The sequence below is a fragment of the Coloeus monedula genome, assembly GCF_965178545.1.
Source record: "Coloeus monedula genome assembly, chromosome: 9".
In the NCBI taxonomy this organism is placed as follows: domain Eukaryota; kingdom Metazoa; phylum Chordata; class Aves; order Passeriformes; family Corvidae; genus Coloeus; species Coloeus monedula.
The window spans coordinates 30,418,085-30,442,419 of NC_138789.1; the positions used below are offsets into that span (position 1 = coordinate 30,418,085).

Below are 24,335 nucleotides of genomic sequence, written 5' to 3' on the forward strand. Positions count from 1 at the left end.
GACTCGTGTTCTCCTTTAGTTTTTGCTGATCCTTCTTCCAGTTATCTCTGTTGGCATTTTCATCTCTACCTCATCAGGGTTTGGGAATGGCACAGGAGGAGAGCAGGGCAGGCAGGGAGCGGAGCTTTGAGCTCCCACATGGTTGGTGTGGAAGTTGCTCCCTGCGCAGCCATCCAGGCTGCGTTTGTGTCCCTGGGCTCAGAGCCTGGGACCAGCTCCTTTTCCCAAGCACCGCAGCGCTTGGGAAGAGGCTGCTCCAAAGCAGGCAGAGTTCATATGGATAAAGTGCTCCGGGCTCTTAGCAAGCTGATGGGAGATAAGGAAATGGATGTCAGGTGACATGCCTCTTCTAATCCTGGAAGAAATCCCTGCTGGAAAAATGAGCCTTTGTGTTTCCTCACCAACAAAGGCTGCGGAAGAAGCCGTGAGAAATGGATTTCATGCTGTCTCCAGACATTCCCTATCGTGATTGAATTGGGTGGTTATTTACCAGACAGTGTTTGAATTAAAGTGTCTTTCTCCTGAAGAGGATAAATAAGTTTGTGTCCTGGTTTTCCTGCCTGGAAGCCCTCGGCAGGTATTGAGGAAATCTTGGGTCTGGGATGGGCAGATGGGGCAGCAAGAGGGGAGGGAAAGAATAAACAGAACTTATTTATCAAACATCCTGAGCAGCTGCAATGGAAGCTTATGGAATATGTGTCAGCTGTGAGAAATGTCTAAACAGGGATTTAAGAAATGAGTTTTGGGATGCAGCTTTGGAAGCATTAGGGGGTTCTACCTTTGCAGGTCTGCATGGTGTGACTTGTGAGTGACGACTGGAATAACTTTCCTCATAGAGATGGTGCTGGCCTGGATGGCACCAGGCAGATAAAGAAGGGGTTTATATTGAATATTTGCTGATGAAAGGAAATCAAACTCCTTCCACTCTAAGAACAAGTGGATAATGTTTGAGTATTTGTCTTCTACCCATTGTAAAAAATGCCTTTTTCTGGATTTGTGATTGATGCTCTCATGTGGGAGGCTTCCAGAAGTAGCTTTCCATAGTTCCAGTTTGCCAGGGGAGTTGGTTGTGTTAGGGGCCATAGAGCACCTGCCAGTGGTTTCTCAACACAGCAATGGCTGCACAGGATCACCTTCCAGGAAAAAAACCAAATTATTCAGATGTATTTGTGAGGAAATGCAGCTGTTCCTGCAGCTTTTCCAACAAGAAAACCAGATGATGCTTTTAAAGGGACTCAAAACCTGATCTTAATCCTCCTCTCTGCCCGGTTTTAAGACCCATCACTCTGATGGGCTTCAGCATTTCATGTCCTCAGGTCAGGGAGAGAAGGGAATTCCAGTTTCCTTGGGATCTGAGCAAGAAGAGAAGTGGCAGCTCCAGGAAGCTGCCCCGAGTGTCCCTCACTGCACCTCCTTGTTGGACATGGCTCACGTGTGCTGCTGGAATCATCCCCCTTCCTCCCTGCTTCCACCCCGGGGCCACAAATGAATTTCACTGCTGGGTTTTTATGGGAAGGTGCCCCAGGTCTCCAAATCCATCTGTTCAGGGGCACTGGTGTTCATTAATGCTCCCACTCTGGCTGCTTAACACTGCCTTTCCAGGCAGCTGGAAATCTATTTTTGCTCTTTATTTAACTATGCTGATAAGAGCTTAGGGAATGCATTTACCCAAATTTGTGGAAGGAGCTGGAATGGGGAAATATTTGTTGGTAAAACACCCTACTTGGCAGTGCTGCATTGCAAACATTAATAGAGGTGTTTGAATAAGGGAGTTTACGAACCTCTATTTGAAAATCATTTACTCCCTGACTGTGATACTGCCTTCAGAAGTGGTCTGGTTTTTGCTTTTTTTCTTTTTTTTAAGCAGATGGTTAAATATTTGCTAATGCAGTTCAGTTTTATCACAGCTCTTTCTGTGTTTATCTTCCCTCTCCGGAGCAGTTAAGTGGGAGATAACGGGAATCCCATTCAGTTCCTTGGGTTGCTGCAATAGCTGAAGAGCTGCACTTCCAGAGGAGGAGTGGGGGGGCCACAATAAATGAAATTTAAGATGTATTTGCTGTTCTGACTGAGTTTCAGGCTGCAGTAAAGCACAGAGATGTAGGGAGTGTGCACAGCCCTGGGTTTTGGCAGCTTTTGTCCATAAAGTGCAGCAGGTATTCAGGAAATCTCTCTCCCAGCCTCTTGCTTTTACTTCTAATGTGGCCAAATTCCTCAAGAAGATGTGGGGTTTGGAATAGAAATTCCTCATGAAAAAGAGAGGATGGGGATAGTTTGTGTTCCTGGGTTGAAACCTCCTTCCAACAATACATTCTCTTTACGTCTGAGAGCAGCTGCACTTGGACTTTTTCAAGACTACTTGAAATAATTGGAGCAACTTTGGTGCCTTGCCAGAAGAAATTGTGTAGCTGTAACATCAGTAGCTTTTTTTTTTTTTTGCTTGAATTTATTCATAAAAACATTGTTTTCCAGCATTCTGTTTAGATGCAGTGGGCACCCTATATTTACGTATTTATGTAAAATAAAAGTTAAAATCTTGCCTTGCAATCAAGCAAACAAGGCCTGGTTGGGAATTTCAAAGGAAACGCTGAATTTTGAGTGAACTTATGTAATTTCATTTGCATATTCATGTCAGCTTGAATTTGCATGAACAGAGAGGAAGGGAAAAAATGAGTATTAAAACAATATGAAGCCCTGAGCAGCTGCTCAAGTGCCATTTTTATCCACAGCTCCCTCGTTTTTCCCTAAACTCCAAATGCACAAAAGAAGTTGATTTACACTGTAAATTCAGGCCGAGCAAAATCCAATTGGAGCTCACTCGAGCTCCGTTTTGATGTGAGATTCAAAGCTCCTGCAGATTCATTTTATCTCCTCCACTCGCTGATCTCCCGCTCGTAAATCCTGTTGAAGGAGAATAAAAATGAGTGCGGCCTGATGGGAATTTCATGTGTGAAGTTCAAAGCAGTTTGTACATCAGAGCCAACGTCAATCAAGGGAAGATCTGGGAAGGCAGGCAGGGAGCGTGGAGCTCCGTGGGGACCAGATCAAAGTGGGAGTCGTGGCTCTGTTTGCTCCCTCGGGATGCAGCTTCCATCCCTTCTTCATTAAAGGGAATCCAGAAGGAAGAGAGGGAGGCAGTGAAAAGGGGGATGGGGTGAAGGGGCCTGTCTTGGAAGGGAATCTCAGCCAATGTCTTTTGCTGGCTTTAAAGAAGTAAAAAAAAACCCACACCAAATTATATCTAAAGAATTTTGGTGTGGGGTTTTTGATAAGGATTCTGGAGGACTTCCCGAGTGTTGGTTGTGATGTCGTCACCTGGAACATTTTGGGTCAACTCTCAAGAGAAGTTTTTATCCGCCTGGTAGTCGTGCTCCTGGCAAAAGTGGGAGGCACTGGTGAAAATCAAGGGAGGCACTGGTAAAAATTGAAGGGAGATACTGGTAAGAATTGAAGGGAACACTGGTAAGAATTGAAGGGAGGTACTGGTAAGAATTGAAGGGAGGTACTGGTAAGAATTGAAGGGAGGTACTGGTAAGAATTGAAGGGAGGTACTGGTAAGAATTGAAGGGAGATACTGGTAAGAATTGAAAGGAACACTGGTAAGAATTGAAGGGAGATACTGGTGAAAATTGAAGGGAACACTGGTGAAAATTGAAGGGAGATACTGGTAAAAATTGAAGGGAGATACTGGTAAAAATTGAAGGGAACACTGGTGAAAATTGAAGGGAGATACTGGTAAAAATTGAAGAGAACACTGGTGAAAATTGAAGAGAACACTGGTGAAAATTGAAGGGAACACTGGTTAAAACTGAAGGGAACACTAGTAAAAATGCAAGGGAGATACTGGTGAAAACTTAAGGGAGATACTGGTGAAAACTTAAGGGAGATACTGGTGAAAATTAAAAGAGGCACTGGTAAAACTTAAGGGAGATACAGGTAAGAATTAAAGGAGATACTGGTAAAAAATAAGGGAGGCTCTGGTATAAGTTAAAGGAGACAGGTAAAAATTAAGGGAGGCATTGGTAAAAATTAGAGGAAGCACTGGTAAAAAGTTAGGGAGACACAGGTAAGAATTCAGGAAGACACTGATAAAAATTAGGGGAGGCTCTGGTAAAAACGTAAGGAAGGAACTGGTAAAACTTCAGGGAGACACTGGTAAAAATAAAAGGAGGCACTGGTAAGAATTAAGGGAGGCACTGGTAAGAATTGGCTCCTCTGTGTAGAGAAAAGGTGCTGATCAGTGCTTGTTTTCAAATACTAAAATACAAATATTTTTGGTATTTTAACTTCTTCTGAAGCGAGTGATGGGAAGGTCTGCAGTTTGAAAGCTGAGTGGAAAATGTATGAGGTATAATTATGGTAGGAAAGGTAAAAGCAGGAGTTACAGCTGAGAATATAAACATTGCTTGGAAAGGCCACTTGGCAGTGCCAAGGCTTTGGTTTTAATTGTGGCTTTAGTGGGGAAGATGCTCAAATGTATGAATAATGCATTCTGAATTAAACCGACTTAGAAGTATGTGGAAAATTCTCCAGAGTCATTAAAAAGATCACAAATATTGCAGTGTGGATTTGCCACATTGCTGCCTCTGCCCAGTTCCTGGTGCTGGTTTTTACTGGTCATGGGAGCTGCTCTATTTTCCAGGTCTCCTTGTGCTGTGGGAACCAAAAACTCCATTGCAAGGTGCAAAAAGTCAATTTTAAGACAAACAGCACCTGAAAAGAGATTTGAGGCAGACATCCCACCTAGCCCAGTCTGGGCCAGCCCTTGCTCAAGGCTGGCAGATCTGGTCTTTAACTGATGGGATTTAAAACAATTCTTCATCTTTTATATCTACTTTTTCCCCCATTAACTGTATTTCCATTTTGCTACTTGTGTGCTGTAAGAAGGAGGGATGGGATCGGGCTGCAGGAATTTGTTTTGCTCCCTTCTCTAGCTCTGCTGCAGATTATTTAGGCATGCACGAATCCATCTTCCTGGTGAGTAGCTAACACTGGCTTCCTGAAAAAAGCTGAGGCCTTGGATGATTTTTGGAGCATGTTGAAGCATTTTAATGCAATAAATGAATAATGTTCGTTTCTAACAAGGTATCCTGTTGCCATCACTAATAGATTTTGATGGGAGCTCTGGGACAATTAGTTTACATCCTGCAAAGTCATTATTTTTCACTGTGGGGTTGTTGTTTAGCATTGCTCGGAAATATTTCTTTAGGATGGAGATGTTTAATGTGCAGTTTTTTGGGTTTGCCCCAAGATAAACACAATTTTTGTGGAACCCATCCGTTATCAATCAATCTTAGGCTGGAAATCCTTCAGCCAACAAAAAATCAACAACAGTTCTGCTCTCTTGGAAAGAGCTGTGTTTTTTTTTGAAGTGGTTGCATTTTAACTGTGATAAGAAAAGCCACAGCCTCCATCCAAGAGCTGCATTCCTGGGAAATGTCTTTTCCTCGATGGAGAGGCCTTGGGAAGTTCTCTGGGAGCAGGTTGCCAATAATGTCAACAAACAGCTCCAGCAGAGGGGATGAGCCTGTGCAGGGCTCCGGGTCTGGCTGCTTTGGGTGTCTGACAGAGCATGCCAGCCTGATCTTGCAGCCTGGGGCTGAGCACGACGACAGGAGACCTGTGTGTCCGTCTGGCCGTCTGTCTGTCCCTCTCTTCCTGACTGTGGAGAACAAGGATAATGCAGGAGATCAAAGGGCCTCGGCACAAGGATGTGCGGTGACAGGACAAGGGCAGGATGGCTTTAAGGCAGAGGAGGGCAGGGATGGATGGGATCTTGGGAAGGAATTCCTGGCTGGGAGGGTGGGCAGGCCCTGGCACAGGGTGCCCAGAGCAGCTGGGGCTGCCCCTGGATCCCTGGCAGTGCCCAAGGCCAGGCTGGACATTGGGGCTGGGAGCAGCCTGGGACAGTGGAAGGTGTCCCTGCCCATGCCCATGGAATGAGCTTTACAGTGCCATCCCTTCTGTGATTCCATAATCATCTTTCCCCCTCTCTGACTCCAGAATCAAAACCCCAGCTGATGGAGTGCTGGGATTGTGTTGTTTGGGCTGAAATACCAAAAGCACCAAACATCCGTGTCCTCCAAGGAGCCCCCAGTGCTTTTGTAGAGCAAAAATGGAGCAGTTGCCACAATTATTGGATGTTTCTCACAATTCTGTGGTATTTTTCCAGTGATGAGCAAGTTCTTAATTGTGTATGTGAGGTGGAGGGCAAAAGGAGTTCGACATTTGTGTTCATGTAGGGAAACCCAACTGTGGCACAAGGCTGAGCTGTGGGAAATTTATCCAAGGATGAGAGAGGGAATTTGTGGACAGGCTGCTCTGGGAATCTCTGATGCTAAAACTTGCACTCTCCATTTACATTTGTATCTCTGTGGTAGAAGGTTTGCAACTTAGAAATAGATTTTTCCCCAATATTTATATTAAAATATTGACCAAAATGGGCAGAGCAGGTTTAAACTCTGCATTTATTCTGTGTAATTTTGAAAGTGGATGGAGAGCAAATAATTATTTCCAAATAACTGTGGGTTTTTTCCTTTTTCTTAGCTTTTGCTTAAATCTTGGTTTGACAAGGGATCAAAAAATGCTGATTTCTCAGTAATTAACTGTTTACTGATAGTTTCATTTATCTTCTTTAGGAAAAACACAGTTTAAGATGCCCACAGTGTTTATGGATATAAATTAAACTAATTTTCAAGCCTGCCAGTTTAAGGAGGCTTTGTTTTTATTGATATTTCTGTGTGGCAGTGATGATATTAAAATTAAGGCGTGGATGAGAAATAATGGTCACATTCTGCATATTCCAGAATTCAGTTTGATGAGAGCTTCTTACAAGTGGAGCTCCCAGTCTGATGGGCTCTGACTGTGCAAAATGAGACTTCTGTGACTCTACAAGAATCAGAAAATTTAATCTGATGTTAAGACCAAAGGATTCAGTGGCTGAGGTGTGGTTAGGAGTTCTCATGAAAGATCATTTTACTTATTTGTAATGCAGAAAATCATTAAGGAATTTAATAGGGACTTCTCAGGAAGTGGATTTTATACTTAAAAGCCAAATTTCTGAGCTTGTGAGGAGGCTCTGCCTGGGTTTGTAAGGCTAAAATTTCTGGTATTGGATCCAATCACCTACAGAGATTCTGATCTTGAGCCTACTAATAGATATTTTATTTTTCCTTAGGTTTTTTTCACTTGTAAGTTGTAAAAGTTTTCCAAGGACTTCACAAATCTCAGCCCATGCTGCATCTGCATCCCTGCAGAATGAAATTATTTTGAGCTAGGCTCAAAGAAACTCTATTGAATTAGGAGAGGTTTAGTTTGCTTAAAAAGCCTCTCTTCCTGTGGTCATAAGTTGAAATTTCCTCGTGGTAACGGGTTCCAGCTGCCTGTGGGGTTTGTTGCTGCTAATTGTTGTTTCAAGGGGATGGTTTGGAAGGGAATTGTTTTATTGTGTGTGACTCTAAACCAGCCCTTACAGCAAACACAGGAGCAGAAAATCAGTGTTTTCCAGCCCTACCAGGCACCATGTTGGTTTAAGGAGCTGGAACTTCCTGGGTTTATCATTTCTTAGGAATAGGTTGGTGGTAGGAAAACTCTTTGATAGGAAGTAAACAGGTTTTTAATTACAAGAGTAATCACACTGTCAAATGTCACCTGAATAATCAAGGTCACAAAAATTTTGTCAAATAAAATTGACCTGTGTAAATGATACAAAACTGCATTTAAGTCCTCAAAAGCTGCAGAAATGTTCACAGTTACTTACAACCCTTTAAAATATTTTGTATTTAAATTTCAAGGCATTGGTTTAATGCTATTTTATAATTTTATTATTAGAACTATGCACTGGAATACTTTTTGTGTTAGTCATGAATGTGTTTGGATTATTCAACCTAATCAAAATACAACAAAACTTCAGACTGTCAGATTCCTTCTGCTGTTTGGAGTGTAAATCCTCAAATTTTGGTACAGAAAATAGGTTTAAAATTGTTCTGTTGTCATGGAATCCCAGGATCATGGAATGGTTTGCGTTGGAAGGGATCTTAAAGCTCATCCAGTGCCACCTCTGCCATGGGCAGGGACACCTTCCAGTGTCCCAGGCTGCTCCAAGCCCCATCCAGCCTGGCCTTGGGCACTGCCAGGGATCCAGGGGCAGCCACATTTGGGCAACTGGATCTCGATCAGATGATTTTCATAAAGGCATAAAGAGAAATTCCTCTGCACACAAGGCCATTTTTCAAAAGAGAAAGAAGAACTCCTGGTACTGCTGGAAGATTCTGGTGAGAAAAGGATTGGTTTCACAACAGGAGGGAGCACTTCCAGTGGCACTGGAATGCTGAGCATGTTCCCCAGCTGGAATCTCTGCTGTTCAAATCTACTTGAACGAGCACCGCTCTCGTGGTCCCACCTTTCAAGGATTATTGTGGGGGAAAATGCAACAGATGAGTGCAGAGAGCAGAAGCAAATGAGCTTATCCCCCCTAGGCTTGGGTTCCACAATTTCCCCATGCCTCTTAAAAAGGATAGATAAAGTTGGATTTTCCCAGATAATTATTTACATTGCAGAATTAAATTTCCATTGCAAAGGTACGTTTAATAAATAACAATTGATTGCTGATCCTGTCGTCATCTTTCCAGATTTGATGGGAATTTCAACACCAATGTCTTAATATTAATAGTTATTTACACTGAAACATTAAGAATCTGTGTTTTCATTGTAAATGCAGGTTTAATAAATAAAGTTTCATTGCTGATCCTCTTGTTGTTTTTCCAGATTTGATGGGAATTTCAACACCAACGTTTCCAGAACCATCAGCTGCGATAGACTCTCGACCACTGTCAACAGCAGAGCCTTCAATCCTGGACGTGACTTAAATTCTGGTGAGCAGCACAGTTCTACTTTGGGGGGTTTTTTTCCTTCTCTTGTAGGGTTTTTTTTCCCCATTAGACTCCAACATTTCCTTGGCACAGGGAATTTGCATTGATTGCCATAGCAACAAGCTTTTATTTCTCCTTGCAACTGTCACCCTGCTCTTAATTTGAGACTTCATGATTGAAAGCTGATACCTAAAGTAATGCCCTTAGTCTAAGTACTTTATAGAAATGTCATGAAGATTTTATTCCAGCCTACCATGGATAATTTTGTTGTGGTTCCTGCACTTTTTATTTCTTTCTTTTTAATTCTTTTTCTGAGGCACTCTCCTTCCTGGCCTGTCTGCTTTGGCATCAGCAGTGTCAGCTGCTGGAGGGGCCGCACAGGGAAGTTCCTCTGATCTTCTTAGCTGAGTTCAGCTCATGTGAGGCTGCCTTTGCAGTGATATGCAAAAGCTACCAAATATGAGGGCATCTTTAAATATTTCCTTTCTTTGTCTTGTCAGGGCATTTTCTCGACACGTTTAAGGACTTAGAAATATGCTTAGAACCAAAGTACACGTGACTTATCCCTGAAAAATTCCGCTTTTGGGCCTCTGGTGCAGCAAGGCTTTATTTTCTTTTTTTTTCTTTTTTTTTTTCTTTTTTTTTTTTTTGCATCCTGATCAGTGTGGATTAATACAGGGATTTCAGTTGGGTTCAGTCAGACTTTGGCCCAGCTGTTCCATCTGACTTTTCAACTTTTTATGGTGCTCGGTGTTGTAAATTAGGGACCATTAATAGACTTTGGTTGTGGATTTCATTTTGGGGCGAGGGTTGTTTGTTAATTCTTCAGGGGGAATAAAGCAGACTTGGGATTTATTTTATTTTAATTTTCAGAGCTCTTTTGGAAGAAAAGTCTGATTTATTTTATTAACTTGACTGATGAAGTGGCAGACCTGTCATTCCACTCTCACCATCTTGCAACAAATGGGAGAAAGAACCCCAAATTTTTATGAATTCCCTTACTGTTTCTCTTCTTATAGCTCTGCTTTCTGGATTTCTAATGAAATATAAAAGGAAAGTGAACAGTCCCCATAGATTCTTTTCCATCCCATCCATTGTATCCCACATCTTGGATGCAGGTGCTGGCCAGGCTGATTTCCTGACGTGCCGTGATTTGTGTGGTGTTTTCCATCCTAAAGCCAGGCACTCTTTGTTCACTCATTATGATTTGCTGAGCTTTGTTTTACTCATCTCTTTATTACAAAAAACCAAACCCAAACAGCTCATTAAAATAATGTTTAAAATCACATGCAGTTGTTAATTAATCAAAATAATATTTGAAAGCAAGCTTACAGTCACTGTTGTGAGAGCAAGGCATTGAATGAATCACTTCATGGTTTTTATTTAAATTGAATTTAAATCTTTTTCTACTGCAGAAGTTGGAGGTTAAAAAAAGTATTCAAGAAATGTTCCTTATTTTTGAGTGATGAAAAGCAAATAAGTTGCAGTTTCTTGTAAACATGATTTAAATTTCTGGTTTGAATTCCCACAAAAACAGTGTGAGTGGGTGTTCAAGGTTCCTGCTGTCCTGGCTCAGCAGTGAGGCTCAAGTGCCTCCTCTTCCCTTGCCTCTGGCTTGAAAGATTCCTGATGAAAGGAGAACCTTCAAAACATGGCATTGGCAGGAAAGGGCAGCAGGAGAGGAGAGGGAATTGGAGGGAGAGTAAGAACAGGGATTTATTGACAGCAGACTCTCCTGTGGCTCTCCTGTTACAGGAACAGCCTTGGGGGAGGTTTGATTAGGGAGGAAATGTCTGTAAGAGAGAATTGAGATGGAAGGAGAGGATTGAGGCAGGGATGGAAATGGTTAATTTGAGAAACAGAAGTTGGTGCTGGGTGCACACCTTGTGGAGAGAGAAGTTTCGTGTAGGTGAGGTCCAAGGAATGTCCTTGGTCCTTGTGTTTGAGTCTGGGAGATCGTCACAGATGGGGTTGGGTTGGAAGGACCTTAAAGCCCATCCAGTGGCAGCCCTGGATTCCCAAAGGAATTCATGGGTTGGGACAAGAATTGGCTTAGGATAGGCTGGGGGTAGAAATGGAGTGTGGCATTAAATGGTTTCTAATGTCTTGAAAAGCAGTTTTGGTTAGAGGAATGGAGTGTTCTCAGTGCCCCAGCATCCCCCCAGCTGGGAACACGCTGTCAGCCTAGAAATGGGGCTTAAAAGTGTCATCTGTGGCTTGAAACTCTTACTTTTATCTTTCTTTGGGACCACTTACCTTTGAGGGTACTCAGGGCAGAGCCCTTGCTCTGCACAGGAGCCAATTCTCAATAAATCTATCAATACTCACATTAAACTAAAACCACCTCTGAAAGAAGACAAGGATCAAATACAAAATAATTTCCCCTAATCCCATCATTTTCTTTCTTCTCTCATAAGTGTCCTCATGCAGAGCTGCTGAGGAGTATCTGTTGCACTTTGGGTTTAAGTTCTACCTCTGCTTCACTTATTTTTATGCTTTAAAAGCCCCAAAAATTGTGGATACACAAATGTGGGTGTTCTCATCGTTGTCTTCCTGAATGGGTCGATCATTTCATTCTGAACATCAAAGGCAGAATTCCCATGAGTATCCCTCTTTTCCCACGTGAGTTCTGCAGTTTCAATCATCCTGCCTATAAAAAGCTCCTGGCAAAACATTAATTTCAGCTCTGCTCTGCTCGACCTCGCTCTCAGTTCTGGAAATGTTAATCTTGGCCTGCTCCATGCTCAGTATAAAAAGTGGGATTGGAGTGGTGAAGTTGGAGGTGTTGGAAGGGAATGGAATTTGCACCGCAGGCTCAGGCAAAGCCATGGGAGCAGAGCCTGGGAGAGCCCTTGGTGTGGACAGTAAGCCCAAATTCCACCCTGAGCAGGGTGTTCAGAAGGGTGATGGAGCTCCTGGAACGTTCAAATCTGTTTTTTCCAGTATTATTGGGTTTTTTATTAAAATAAACATTAATCTTAGGGGAGGGAGAAAGAGATGGATGTGTCTCTTCTGAGCCTTTAAAAAAGAATGCTTTTACCACTGTTTTTTCTTGATACTAGGTAGCTTTTTCAATGTTTTTTAAGTTCTTAAAAAGATTCTGTTTTATCTTGGTTGGAGTTTTGCATCTGGATTGCTTTTAGCCATTAGTACAAAATAGATAAGGAGAAAGTCTTTATTCTCCAGATGGAGGCACAGGCTTTGGGTAGTTAGATGAAGAGATCTGTCCTCACCACTCTGAACAGTCCTTCATTTATTAAATCTTCCCCAGAGCCAGTGCATTATGTTATCAGGTTCCTCTGGAGGTTTTTTTCTTTTTGAATAAACAGGGAACCAGTAAATCTTTCTCCTTCTCATCCTTCGAAGTGCTGAAATGTCTGTTCCAAGTCAGGCAGCTCTGGCAGAGTGCTCCTCCCCAGAAATATGCAGAGATGGCACCAAGTTGCCCAATAAATTTTGTCTGTTTTATTCGAGGTGTTGATCATTTAAAATATTAGAATCATAAAATACCCAGGGTTGGAAGGGATCATTGAGTCCAGAATGTGGAATGCCTTGGTCATGTTCCTTAAATTGCTGTATTTTAAACTGATTTTTGGCTGAGTTTAAATGGTTGGGAGGTATTTTGAGCAGAAGAGTTAATTCCCCTCCTTCCAAATCCTTTTAATTGAGGAATCTGGTCCCATTCCTTAAAATGAATGAGTTTTTTACTTCTTTTCCCTTCAGAGTCCTAAGGATTGAGCAGGGCTCTGTCCTGGCTCATGCCACCAGCAGAATGTTAATTGTGGTTGAGCTGCAGAGCTTTTCTTTCTGGTGACAAGACAGGAGCTGCAAGTTTGACTTGGAAAATCCTGGATCAAATCTATCTGGAGAGTTAGAGGATGTCTTCACTTGTGCAGTAAACACATTTCTTTGTGCTGTTTCTTCACCATGAAGGTTTTTAATGGAGGGACTTGTCAGAGGAGAACTGAAAATTAAACTTCCCTGGCTTTTGTGGGATGAGATCCGAGGTTGGCAGCTTGGCAAATGTAATGCTAAAGAGGAGGGCTGTAAGAAACCCTTTTATAATGAGAAATTATGTTCAGTAGTTCCTTTTTTTTTCCCCTGCCTGTTTGTGCTGTTCTTTGAAGATTAATTAGTTAATGGTTTGGCTGTGCTTTGAAGATGTAAAGTGGTATCTAGAAGTGCTAAGTGTTATCATATCGCATTCCCTTTGAAGTTTTATAAACTCTGTCACACAGGGCTTTCTTCCTAAAAGTCCTTTTTGCCTTGTGAGATATTTATAATTAGAGAGAATGAGCATTTCAAATGCTGTCATGTCCATGCTTTCCAACTTTTCCAGTCTGCAGCAAGATTTGGGGTCAGATAGTTTTGGAGTGACCTGGCAATGCCAGCTCGTGGGCAGTTGGCCACTTTTATTCCCAATCTGTGTCCGGAATTAAGGGATTCCACAAAGATTTCTGGGGCTCTTTGCTTCTTCCATGAAGTGTGGGATCAAGGCTGGGTCTTTGTTTAGTGGTGATGCTCACTTTAGAAAAGCAAAATCATTCCATCCACTCATTAATGCAGAATTATAGGATCATAATCACAGAATCCCAGAATGGTTTGGATTGGGAGGAACCTCAAAGCCCATCCAGTGCCACCCCTGTTCCATGGGCAGGGACACCTCCCACTGTCCCAGGCTGCTCCAAGTCCCAATGTCCAGCCTGGCCTTGGGCACTGCCAGGGATCCAGGGGCAGCCCCAGCTGCTCTGGGCACCCTGTGCCAGGGCCTGCCCACCCTCCCAGGGAACAATTCCTTCCCAATCTCCCATCCATCCCTGCCCTCTGGCACTGGGAAGCCATTCCCTGTGTCCTGTCCCTCCAGGCCTTGTCCCCAGTCCCTCTGCAGCTCTCCTGGAGCCCCTTCAGGCCCTGCCAGGGGCTCTGAGGTTTTCTGACAGATTTAGCCTTTAGCTTTGGGCTGGGCAGGCAGCTCATCTCACCATCAGCTTTTTACTGGGGTCCTCTGATGGAATAATCTTTCCAAGGGCAGGTTTTCTGGGAGGAGGAGGTGGGAATAAACTACAGGCACTGAGGGCGTAGAAAGTTTGGGGTAGGTGAGGTTTAGGCTAAAAAAAATTCATCTACTGTGTGTCCTGGCAAGGACCAAGACTTGAGGAAATATCTGCAGGGCATTCTTAGAGCTTGAGTGGATGGAAAATAAGAATGTGCTTAAAGAGAAGTCTGGATTTTTCAGCCATGGCTTATCTGCAGGGAGATTGTCTGCTATGGCCATAGGAAAAAGAAAAAAAAAGGGGGAAAAAGCAGAGTTAGGATAAAATTGGTGGTCCCTGGGGAGGGTGTTACTGAACTAACACTCGCTGGAGGAAACATGAGCACAACTGTGTGAAGAGGAGAACAGGCAGAGCTTGAGTTTCAAAACCAATTGTTTTATGGGGAAAATGAGCACTTTTAAATCCACATACTCTCGTGGGGAAATAAATACAGCTCATGGCCTTGCGGGAATGAGAAGTTTATCTTTAATATAGCAGGGATTAAAAAAAGCCAAACCCTTTAAATGATGAACTCCTTTATTGTAATGTTTTTGGTGAAATGAGACTGGGCAAGTTATTTCATCCAGGCTTTAACTGAGTGTTCACATGTCCACTTTGAAATGACATTTTTCAAGTTCTGGAACTCACAACAAAAACTCAATACCAGAATTTCAGCCTCTTTATACAAAACAACTTCACCCCCAGAACGATGAAATCCTGGTGACTGGACATAAAAAGAAGGATTTAAATGTTTTATAGTCTCATGGCCCTTCTGCTTGCAGGAGGAAGCAGCAGTTTAGAGAAAAACTTGATTTTGGAGTGGGATGAGGAGAGGAATTTCTGGTAGTCTTTGCTCCATCAAGGCAGGGAATTCTTCTCATGAGAAGCTGCATTTTTGCACAGAACTCAGCAGTCCCAGCCTGGGATCCCAGTGGGATTTGTAGGCACTGTGGGAAGTGTAAAATACTGTGGCAAAGAGGAGTGGGGAAAGCCCGGGATAGTGGTTTTTGCAGGGTAATTACTCTGAGCCGAGTGTGGAGAGAACATCGTGGCCACAGCCAGTCTGGGAAACTTGAGTAAGTGCTAAAGTGTGGAGGATGTGGAACTCAGACTATCCTCAGTGTGGGTATTTGGTTGTAGAGTGTCTGGCTACGGTTTGAATGTGCCCTGCAGTCCTTTCCAACCCAAATATTGGCATATTTGATAATGGAGGAGATGCAGGAGGTGAAACTGGGCTATTTTCAGTGCCAATCCTGAGGGAATGCTGAAGGGAAATGCTGAGCAAAAGGTGAAGCACTGGAAATCAGAGCCCCCCTCTGCAGTTCTCCGAGTTGTGCAGTCAAAGAACCTGAAAAGAGAAATGGCAAGGAAATGTCTTCCTTTTTTTGTGCATTTTAAGCTGATGTGATCCCCTTTATTTGCTAGGTAAGAACTAAAGATACCAAACAGCCAGATTTTATTTTCAGTCTGCTGCAAGTAGAGAGGATGTTCTGCCCTGAGTGGAGAATAATCCTGTTAATGCTGTGGTGCTGAGGGGTTTGTGCTTCCCATGCTAATGACCTCCCATTCCCTCTCTCCTGGGAGCATTTTCCTTTTGTTTTAAGGGACTTAGATCACTGGTGTGACAAAGATGGTGGTTCCATGGGATGGACATCAATCCCTTCATCCCTTCAGGCTGGAGGGAGAGCAGACAAGGTCCATGGGACATTCCCACTGCACTATGAGGCAGAAATCCCAGTGCCCGTGGGATCTGCTCCCTTCCCAGTGCCCGTGGGATCTGTTCCCTTCCCAGTGCCCGTGGGATCTGCTCCCTGCCCACAGCAGGAGGTTGGAACAGGATGATCTTTAAGGTCCTTTCCAACCCAAACCATTCAGGGATTCTATGCCACCTCTGCCTCAGGTGACTCAAACACAGCTGTCCCAGAATGCTCCAGATTTCCACAATGTCCGAACACTCCATTAGTTGCCCTCGGTGCATTAAACACTTCTTTGGATTTGGGATGTTTTGTGCTTTTACCAGGGTTTTTACCAGTCAATCAGTCAGTGTTGGTCATATTGCCAAGCTGTAGTTTTTTAATTGCGTTCATTGCTCGTGTTAATTGGTGCTTCCCTAGAGATTATTTTAATAGGAAAGTACCATATTTTAAAGATAATGAGTGTGGCCTGTGAACTCCAGGAGGGCTTGAGCTCTGCACCGTGGTTGTATCCTGAGCTCAGCTCCTGCTGGACTGCAGAGCTTGGGAACATGTCACTGACCTTCTTTGTTGTATCTTTTTGTCCATGCAATGAGTAATTAATGATCACTCCTCAGCGTCCTGAGGGACTTGGAGGGAAGTTGCAGTATAGCTGCTAAGAGCTGTTATTACCCTTCCCTCTGAATTTTATGAGCTTATCAGGAGGAATTTCCCCATGGAAAGGGTGCTCAGGCCTTGGAAGGGGCTGCCCAAGGGAGGTTTGGAGTCCCCATCCCTGGGGGTGTCCAAGGAAGGCCTGGCCGTGGCATTCAGTGCTCTGGGCTGGGGACAGGGTGGGAATCAGTCACAGACTGGACTTGAAGGTCTTTTCCCACCTCAATGATCCTGTGATTCCATGATTTTGAAAACAAGAAAGTGATGGAGATGCTCAGGGTGAGGAAGGGTGGGACCAGCATGGAGCCACCACTTGGCACTTGGAGAGTGTGGCCACTGCATGACCCTTAGAGCGAGTGTGCTGTGTTTTCCCTGAAAAAAAAAAAAAGATTCTCCCTATTTTTTTAACCTTCTCATCTATTTCTGCACAGTGAGTTTGTCCTTAACTCGCATTTTCATGGAAAACTACTTTTGCTAGATGTTCAGGCAGAGATTTTTAAACAGAAATCAGAATAGGTGATGGCAACAGGTTGGAGCTGTGAGCACCAGACCTGTTTAATATTTTGGTGTTACTCCACCAAAAAGAGCAGGATCTTTTAACATTAAGTTTTTTTCCTTTATGGAAAGGATGTTGACCATGTGTTTATTGTTACAGGTAGATGTAGGGGTGTATATATATCATATATAATTGCCTTAATCTCTTCCTTCCTTGCTCCAGCCTTGCCTTCCCGGGACCTGGGTGTACTTCAGAGATTCAGGAGGTGTCATCACACTTTAAACAAAGTCTGTCAAATCCAGTGCTGAGTTTCCAAAAGACTTGAACTATTTGCAAGTCAGTGGGGTTTGACCAGTGAGTTTTACCCATCCTAAGCAGAGCAGTTTGTGTTTCACATTGGGCCCTGGTTGTTCTCCTCCAAACACCACGAGCGAGGCCGTGAGTGATGAAACGTCCGAGTCTGGGCTGCCTTTGTAACTCTGCTTCATTTTCCCTCTCCGCCCTGCAGTCCTGGCTGATAACCTGAAGTCTAACCCAGGAATTAAGTGGCAATATTTCAGCTCAGAAGAAGGGATTTTCACCGTGTTCCCAGCCCACAAGTTCCGGTGCAAAGGCAGCTACGAACACCGCAGCAGGTAGGATTTGCCTCCTTCCAGATTCCTGGGAAAAGCATTAATACTGGATTCCTCAAGCCCTGATTTCATTCAGTGTTGTGCTTTGCCGAGCTGACAACATTCATGAGTAACTTCTAATGGAGTCCCTTGGGTTTTCTTAGGGTCGTTTTTTTTAAAGCACAGGTTCACTTCTAAGAAACGAGACTAAAATTCCATACAGGTTCCTCACCTCTCCCGAATTAAATCACTTATAAATAGCAGTGACTTGGAAATTGTTGGTCAGCCTGCAGGCAGAATCTGACTTAAATGTGACTCATACTTGACCCCTGTTAACGAAGCAGTGGACACATATCCTACTGCTTTGGCAGGTGCATCACTTTGGGGAGGGAGGGGAAGGATGAAAGACTGGAAAGGAGCATTTTTCCCCAGGTTTGGGTGGCACATTATGGATAGTAGGGAAGCAGCAGTGAAAATTTCCTTCCACTAAAATAAGAAAGGAAAAATTAAGGATCAGCTGATGGCAGGGTTTCCTGCACAGGGATTTCTGTTCTCTGGACATGAAGCCAAGAATGTGACGTGCAGTATTTTTCCATGTTTTTTCTTTCAGTACCGTGGGATTGGTGAAGGTGGGAAGGTGCAGTGGCTTTAGTATCTCTGGTCACACATTAATTAATTGTACCAGTTAATCAGTCTGTGCAGGGGAAGCAGCAGCATACCCAGGAACCTTTTGGGGACACTAAGGAAGGTTTGGTTTCCTGTCAGGGTTGAGCAGTCAAAAATTTACTGATGGTGTCTTTGGTGTGTCATCAAAGCACAAAGTCCTGAGCTCAGCTGAGTTTTCTGGGCCCTTGGGAGGGTGAGAGAAGAGGTGAGAGCTGGGCTGCCCCAGTCCTACTCAGAACTTTGGCACTAAAAGCATCAGTGATTTTATTCAAATCACTTAGTCTGGGTCATAGTTCCTCCGTGGCTAAATAAGGGATCTCTTTTTGGTAATATTTACTTCAGAGGGTAGGTTGGGTGAATTAATTAATTAATGCTTCAGTGCTTTGAAGATCAAAGGCCCTATTTCAGTTGCAGGTATTAATCCAGGGTAGAGCTGTAGGCTGTTTTACAGTTAAGACCTGATCTGTGCCAGTTGTTTACTGCAGTGCCTTGTCTCAAATCTTCTGCATTTTCTTTCCTCTTAATAAGATTTCTGTGGCTGCCTTTGATACAATAAAATTTAGATCCCAAAACTCTCACTTGACTGTGACTAGTTTTGTGTCTGGGCTAAAGAGGAAAGAGAAACTTGCCATTTTATTTTTAATCCTTCCTCCGTGCTGAGGATCTTCCTAATTTATTCCAGGCTGAAACCTCAGTGAGAGCCTGTGAACTCTTTCACACATCTCTCAGTATTGGGCTGGATCTGAAAACACTTCCCTGAAAAGAAGTTTTTTGGTGTTAGCACAGACACATGGCAGCACCGAGAGTCCTCACTGGTGGTAGCTCACTTTGGGATGTAAAACTGGGCAGATCCAAGGGCTTGTGGAGCATGACCCAGGTGAGAGTCATTCCAGGGCACCGAGGGAAAACCCTGCCTTGGCCAGAAGCCTTCTTACAACAACCCAAACACCCTGGGCTGATCAGCTCCCTGCAGCTGCACAGGTCTTTACTTGTCGTGGCACCAGCACATCCCCCATTACCGTGCTCAGTTCACGTGTGGGTGAAGTTCCCAGCAGCCAGGGTTTACCAGGATGCATTTCTTGCATGTCAGAGCTTCATTCACACCTTGGTGGGAGCTGCTGCAAAGTGATCCCAAACACTGCTGCTCTGTAAGCAGAAGGGTTTATTCCTGAAAGCACATGCTGTGACACAGAGAGAAGAACTGAGTTTAGGGTAAAAAATCCAGAAAGTGAGGGGCATTTCTGCATGTTCACCTTCTCAGCTGGCCTTTCCTGGTACGGGTTTTCATTAGGGCAAAAATTCCTGTTGTAATTCATTGTTTCTTCGTGGTTGTTTGCTTGGGTTGTTTAATTCCTGCCTCTTTTCCCTTGTGAGCATTTCAGTGGGGATGACAGGGTGCCTGATGAGGGTGGTTTGGCTCTTGTTCCTCCTCAGGCCCGTCTACGTCTCGACCGTTCGCCCTCAGTCCAAGCACATCGTGGTCATCGTGGACCACGGAGCCTCTGTCACAGAGACACAGCTCCAGATTGCCAAGGATGCTGCCCAGGTGATCCTCAGCTCCATAGATGAGCACGACAAGGTGAGGTTTCTCCAGGCAAGGAGCAGCTTTCTCTTGGTTTTTGGTTCTCACCCAAAGTGGTGTTTTCAGTCCATGGATTCCTGCGGATCTGGGAGCTGCCTGCGAGGGGTGGCAGCACCTTGAGCTCGTTCCTGGAGCCTTTCTGCTGCAGGGGAAACATTTGGGGATCTTCAGGCTGGGAAAAAAGTGAAATCCCACTGATCTAAGGCAAAATCTTGAACCTGAGCAATGTTGAAAGGCTCCTCCATCTCAGCAGAGGCTTCAATGATGGCCAGCAGGAATAAGAACCATGCTCCAAGCATGACACCTTCTCACATCCTAGACTGCTTTGAGCAACTCATTTTATCTCTGAGCCTCTCTTTTTCTCTGTGAAAGTGGGAATTATTTATTCTCCTGCAGTACTGGGGTAAGCTGAAGTGTAATTAGTGTTTGGAAGTGTCCACAGATAATTATGGTACCAGCAAAGGGCTGAGAAATCTGGGTTTGATTTCTTGCTCTGTCACTGGTACTCACTTGACAGTGAGAAAGTCACTTAACCTGTGATTGTTTTCAGTACAGACAACCAGGGACCCTAAGATGCTTCTTTAAGAAGTCTCCAGTTTGGTCTTTGCTTTTAGTAACTCTCTACTGATGGGACCTTGATCAATCTTTCTCTTTTGGTTTTCTTTTGTGAGTAGGAAGAGTTTCAGCTAAATCAAATTGAAGAACAGCTGATGATAATCTTTGCCTTTTCTCATGAGTAGTGTGGGAAAACCACTTGTAGCTTTGTGCTTTTAGAGAGATTTAATATGGGAAAGCAATCTTACAGTTCAGCAGAATTAAGAGCACTTAAATTTAAGTGTTCATATAGAGAATAAATTTAAAACACATATTCCTTGGTTATAGAACCTGCTACACAGGTATCTAATTACTGCTTAATTCTGTGACTGTCTTGCCTCAGCCATGCTCCCTAATGAAGTTTGTCACTCAGTTAATGAGCCTGGTGTGTTAGATGTCATTAAGGCATGGTGGTAACACTTGCATTAACTTATTTACAGGAAAAGCTGATGTCAGAGTCGCCGTGCTCTGACTGAAACAACAAAAAGCTTTGCTGGGAGCAGTCCTTAGAGGGGTTGTTTGGTTTTTTTTTTTTAATTTCTCTGTGCACTCCACTTTTCTCTGGGGTCTCCAGGCTTTCCTGAAAATGCTCCTGAAAATTTCCCTGTGAGTTCTCCCTTCCCAGAACAGTACATTAACCATTGTGTGAGAGCAGAGCGAAGCTGACTCTGCTGAGAAACAAAGACCAAAATCTCTTTCCCTTAAACTCCCCATAATCCTTTTGAAATTGGACAGATTTACCCCCCAAGCATTTCTTTTGCAACAATCAACTTCTAAACCCACGGAATCCCTTCAGTTGGCCTCTCAGTGTGTTTTGTGTGTGGGTGTGTAAAGCCCCCTCCTGGGAAGGTGATGCCATGAACTCTGTTCCCCGGGCAGATCTCGGTGCTGACGGTGGCGGACGCAGTGCGGACGTGCTCCCTGGACCAGTGCTACAAGACCTTCCTGTCCCCTGCCACCAGTGAGACCAAGAGGAAGATGTCCACCTTTGTCAGCAGCATCAAGGCGTCCGACAGCTCCACGCAGCACGCCCTGGGCTTCCAGAAGGCTTTCCAGCTCCTCCGGAACACCAACAACGGCACCAGGCTCCAAGGAAGTAAGGCAGCCTCTGCTTGTGCAAGCCTGGCTCTTGCTGGGCCTTGCCAATGTTTTCTTACTCCACATTCTCACTCTGGCACAGGCCAAGGGAGCACAGTGTGTTGAATATTAACAAAAATGTGCTCCCTCCCCTCTTTTTATTTTAAGGAGCGTTTCCTTGGGCTGGAATCCACACGAGGGACTGTTGGATGTGGCCATTCCCTTCTCGTTTGTGTCACTTGCTGCCTCACCTTTCTTTTGAAGGAAAGAGGAAAATGCAGGATTGAACTGTCTGACAGCTGAGTTATTTCCCCAATCTGTGGGGGGGGGAAAGGAGGACTTCCAAGGAAAATTGCAGCTTCTGCAGGTTCATTTAATTACTGCTGGCACATTTGCATGTGGATGATGTGCCTTACTGGAATCCTGGGGAAGTGGCCCTTGCTTCTCAAGGAATGGTTTTTTTGAGAATACCAATTATGGGTGATATTTTATGGAGCACAAAGCTGTCCTGGCTAAATCCTGCATCTCAGAATACCCCCCTGAATTTTTCATACTCATTGTGAGCTTTCCCCTTCCCAAGACTGGGGATTTTCTGGGTGTTTTTTGTAATGAGGATATGATGAAAGACATGGGAAAGATGGATGTGAAATTGAGTGGCAGATTTGCTTGCCAGGAATCTCTGGAAGGCAAATTCTGTGCTCTGAGTGCTCCCTGGATTTGTGTGACAGTGGCAGTGCCATGGCAGGGTGGAGGGAACAGCCCATCTCCATGGGGATACTCTGATTATGTAACACAATTCCCACACCTTGGCCCTGTGCCTGCTCCAGTGAGTGCAGCTCCGTCAGTGTCCCAAAGGGTACCAGCTCAGAGGCTGTGCAGAGCCAGAGAGAGAGGAAAAGACCAGGAATTAAAGCACTTTGGAGAGAATGAGGAAATACCCTCGCATTCCACGTGACTTTCCTTGGGTTTATGGAATGGTGCTTTTGCTACCAAAGATTCAGCCAGTTCCTGAGCTTCAGGCCTTGGTACAGGGAGACTTTGTGTGACTGGACAGAGGATAAGGTTGGCAAGGGCAGGATTTTACCATCCTCTGGCAAAATGAGGAAAGGGCAGCAGCTCCATCAAATGAAAAATAAACAACGCAGTGCTGCTGCAGCTGGCTGGGATAGGATGCATTTGTCATCAGCACTTATTCCAAGAACATCAGCTGAGGAGTCTTGCAGCATCCTCCTGCATATTCCCCATTCCTGAAAGTGCCCAAGGCCAGTTTGGACAGGGCTTGGAGCAGCCTGGGATAGTGGGAGGTGTCCCTGCCCATGGCAGGGGTGGAATGAGATGGGCCTTAAGGTTCCTTCCAACCCAGACCATTCTGGGATTCTATGATTTTATGTTTGGCACTGTTTTATATTAGGATTAGAAGTTTTGGCATATTCATACTTCACTGGGTTTCATATCAAACAGCTGTTTTGGGGCACAAGCACAGAAAGTTAAAATGCAAATGCTTTGGATTTAGGTTTTCTCTCCATGTGGAAGATTGTGAAGATCTAATGTGTTTACAACGAATTTCAGGATTCCTGGGGTGAGACAATAGGTTTGAGAAGAGGATGTTTATAAAACATGTCTCATTTTCTTGAAAATAATCTTTTCATCTTTTTAAAACAGAAAAACAAACCCACCAAAAAAAAAAATCCTTCATTCCACTGTTAATTTTCTAACATCCTGTTCCCAGAGAACAATGTGTGGGTGTGTCAGGGAAGCTGCTGAGATACAGCCTCAGCCTCAAATTCACACTGGCAAAGCCAGAGGGGAGCTGCTGGTGTGAGATGGGACAGTTGTGCTGTTAAACAGGTCTGGATTTGTGCCTGATGCCAGTTCCTGATGCAGTCCTGCTCAGCAGATCCTCATCCCAAACGGTGACAAAATGCTCCAAAAGCTGCTTGCTCTGGTCCCTAATGCAGGTTTAGGACTGGCTCTTGTTACTCCTTTTAGGCTGCAGCACCATGCCTGGCTGCAGATAGAATCTCTGTGCTGTAGCCTAGGAAACACAGCAACAATTTTCCTTAAACTCCACCCAAAGCTGCTTTAATACCTGGCTTTGTTTTTTTCCTACTTTTATCCCTTACAAAAAACTGAGGTAGAAATTCCCCCAAATTAACAGCACCTCCTCTTTGTGTCAAAATCTGGTTCTGGCTGAAATTCTGTTTGAGTCATGAGGAAAAAATGTGCAAGTCAAAGCAATGATACCTATTTAATAAAGCCAGCACAGCAAATCCACCAAAAATCCAGGTGAAACAAGAAAGCTGGGATGTGACCACCTGAGCCCAGTGCTCTGGGTTGCCTGTGCATGATCCCGATCTGTGTCTTCACTACAAACACAAACCACTTTTAGTACTGAGATAAATGTGATGGAACAGGTTGGGGGGGTAAGCACAGGGCTGTGAATTGTTGTGTTCAAAGGCTTTGGGGCAGGACTTTGGCCAGGAACATCCTCAGCCTGAAAAACGTGTTCCAGGGAAAGTGTGAGGGGACCAGGTCACATTCCCAAGCTTTCTGCTCTGCCCTATTCCATAGGAGGGCATCCTGTGCAGCTGCATGCTTTAGGATTGCAGGATGGGAGGAGAACAGAGGGGCAGGAGATGAAAACTGCAGGGTTTTTACCTTTGTGGAGCCTTTTCCATGGAGCTGGAGCAGCTGCTCCTGGTGCTGGACCTGTGTGCTCCTGCCTGGAGGCAGCCAAGCTCTTCAGCCTGAAGAAGGATCCAGGGAGACCTTAGTGCCTAAAAGGGTCCAAGAGAGCTGGAGAGGGACTTTGGACAAGGGATGGAGTTGCAGGAGAAGGGGGAATGGCTTCCCACTGCCAGAGGGCAGGGATGGATGGGAGATTGGGAAGGAATTGTTCCCTGGGAGGGTGGGCAGGCCCTGGCACAGGGTGCCCAGAGCAGCTGGGGCTGCCCCTGGATCCCTGGCAGTGCCCAAGGCCAGGCTGGAGCAGCCTGGGAGAGTGGAAGGTGTCCCTGCCATGGCAGGGGTGGCACTGGATGGGCTTTAAGGTTCCTCC

At 44.4% G+C, this 24,335-nt stretch overlaps 1 protein-coding gene across 1 annotated transcript in view; it reads left to right on the forward strand.

Annotated features, from left to right (window-relative positions):
- Positions 1-24,335, forward strand: part of CACHD1 (cache domain containing 1) — a gene marked incomplete at its 5' end in the record, with an annotated part of 87,453 nt that overhangs the window by 38,869 nt on the left and 24,249 nt on the right. Inside the window, 4 exons of the mRNA XM_082287511.1 lie at positions 8,767-8,873; positions 17,256-17,382; positions 19,459-19,603; positions 21,080-21,296. Of these exons, the coding sequence (XP_082143637.1) occupies positions 8,767-8,873; positions 17,256-17,382; positions 19,459-19,603; positions 21,080-21,296 (596 nt within the window). The remainder of the gene's footprint in view (positions 1-8,766; positions 8,874-17,255; positions 17,383-19,458; positions 19,604-21,079; positions 21,297-24,335) is intronic.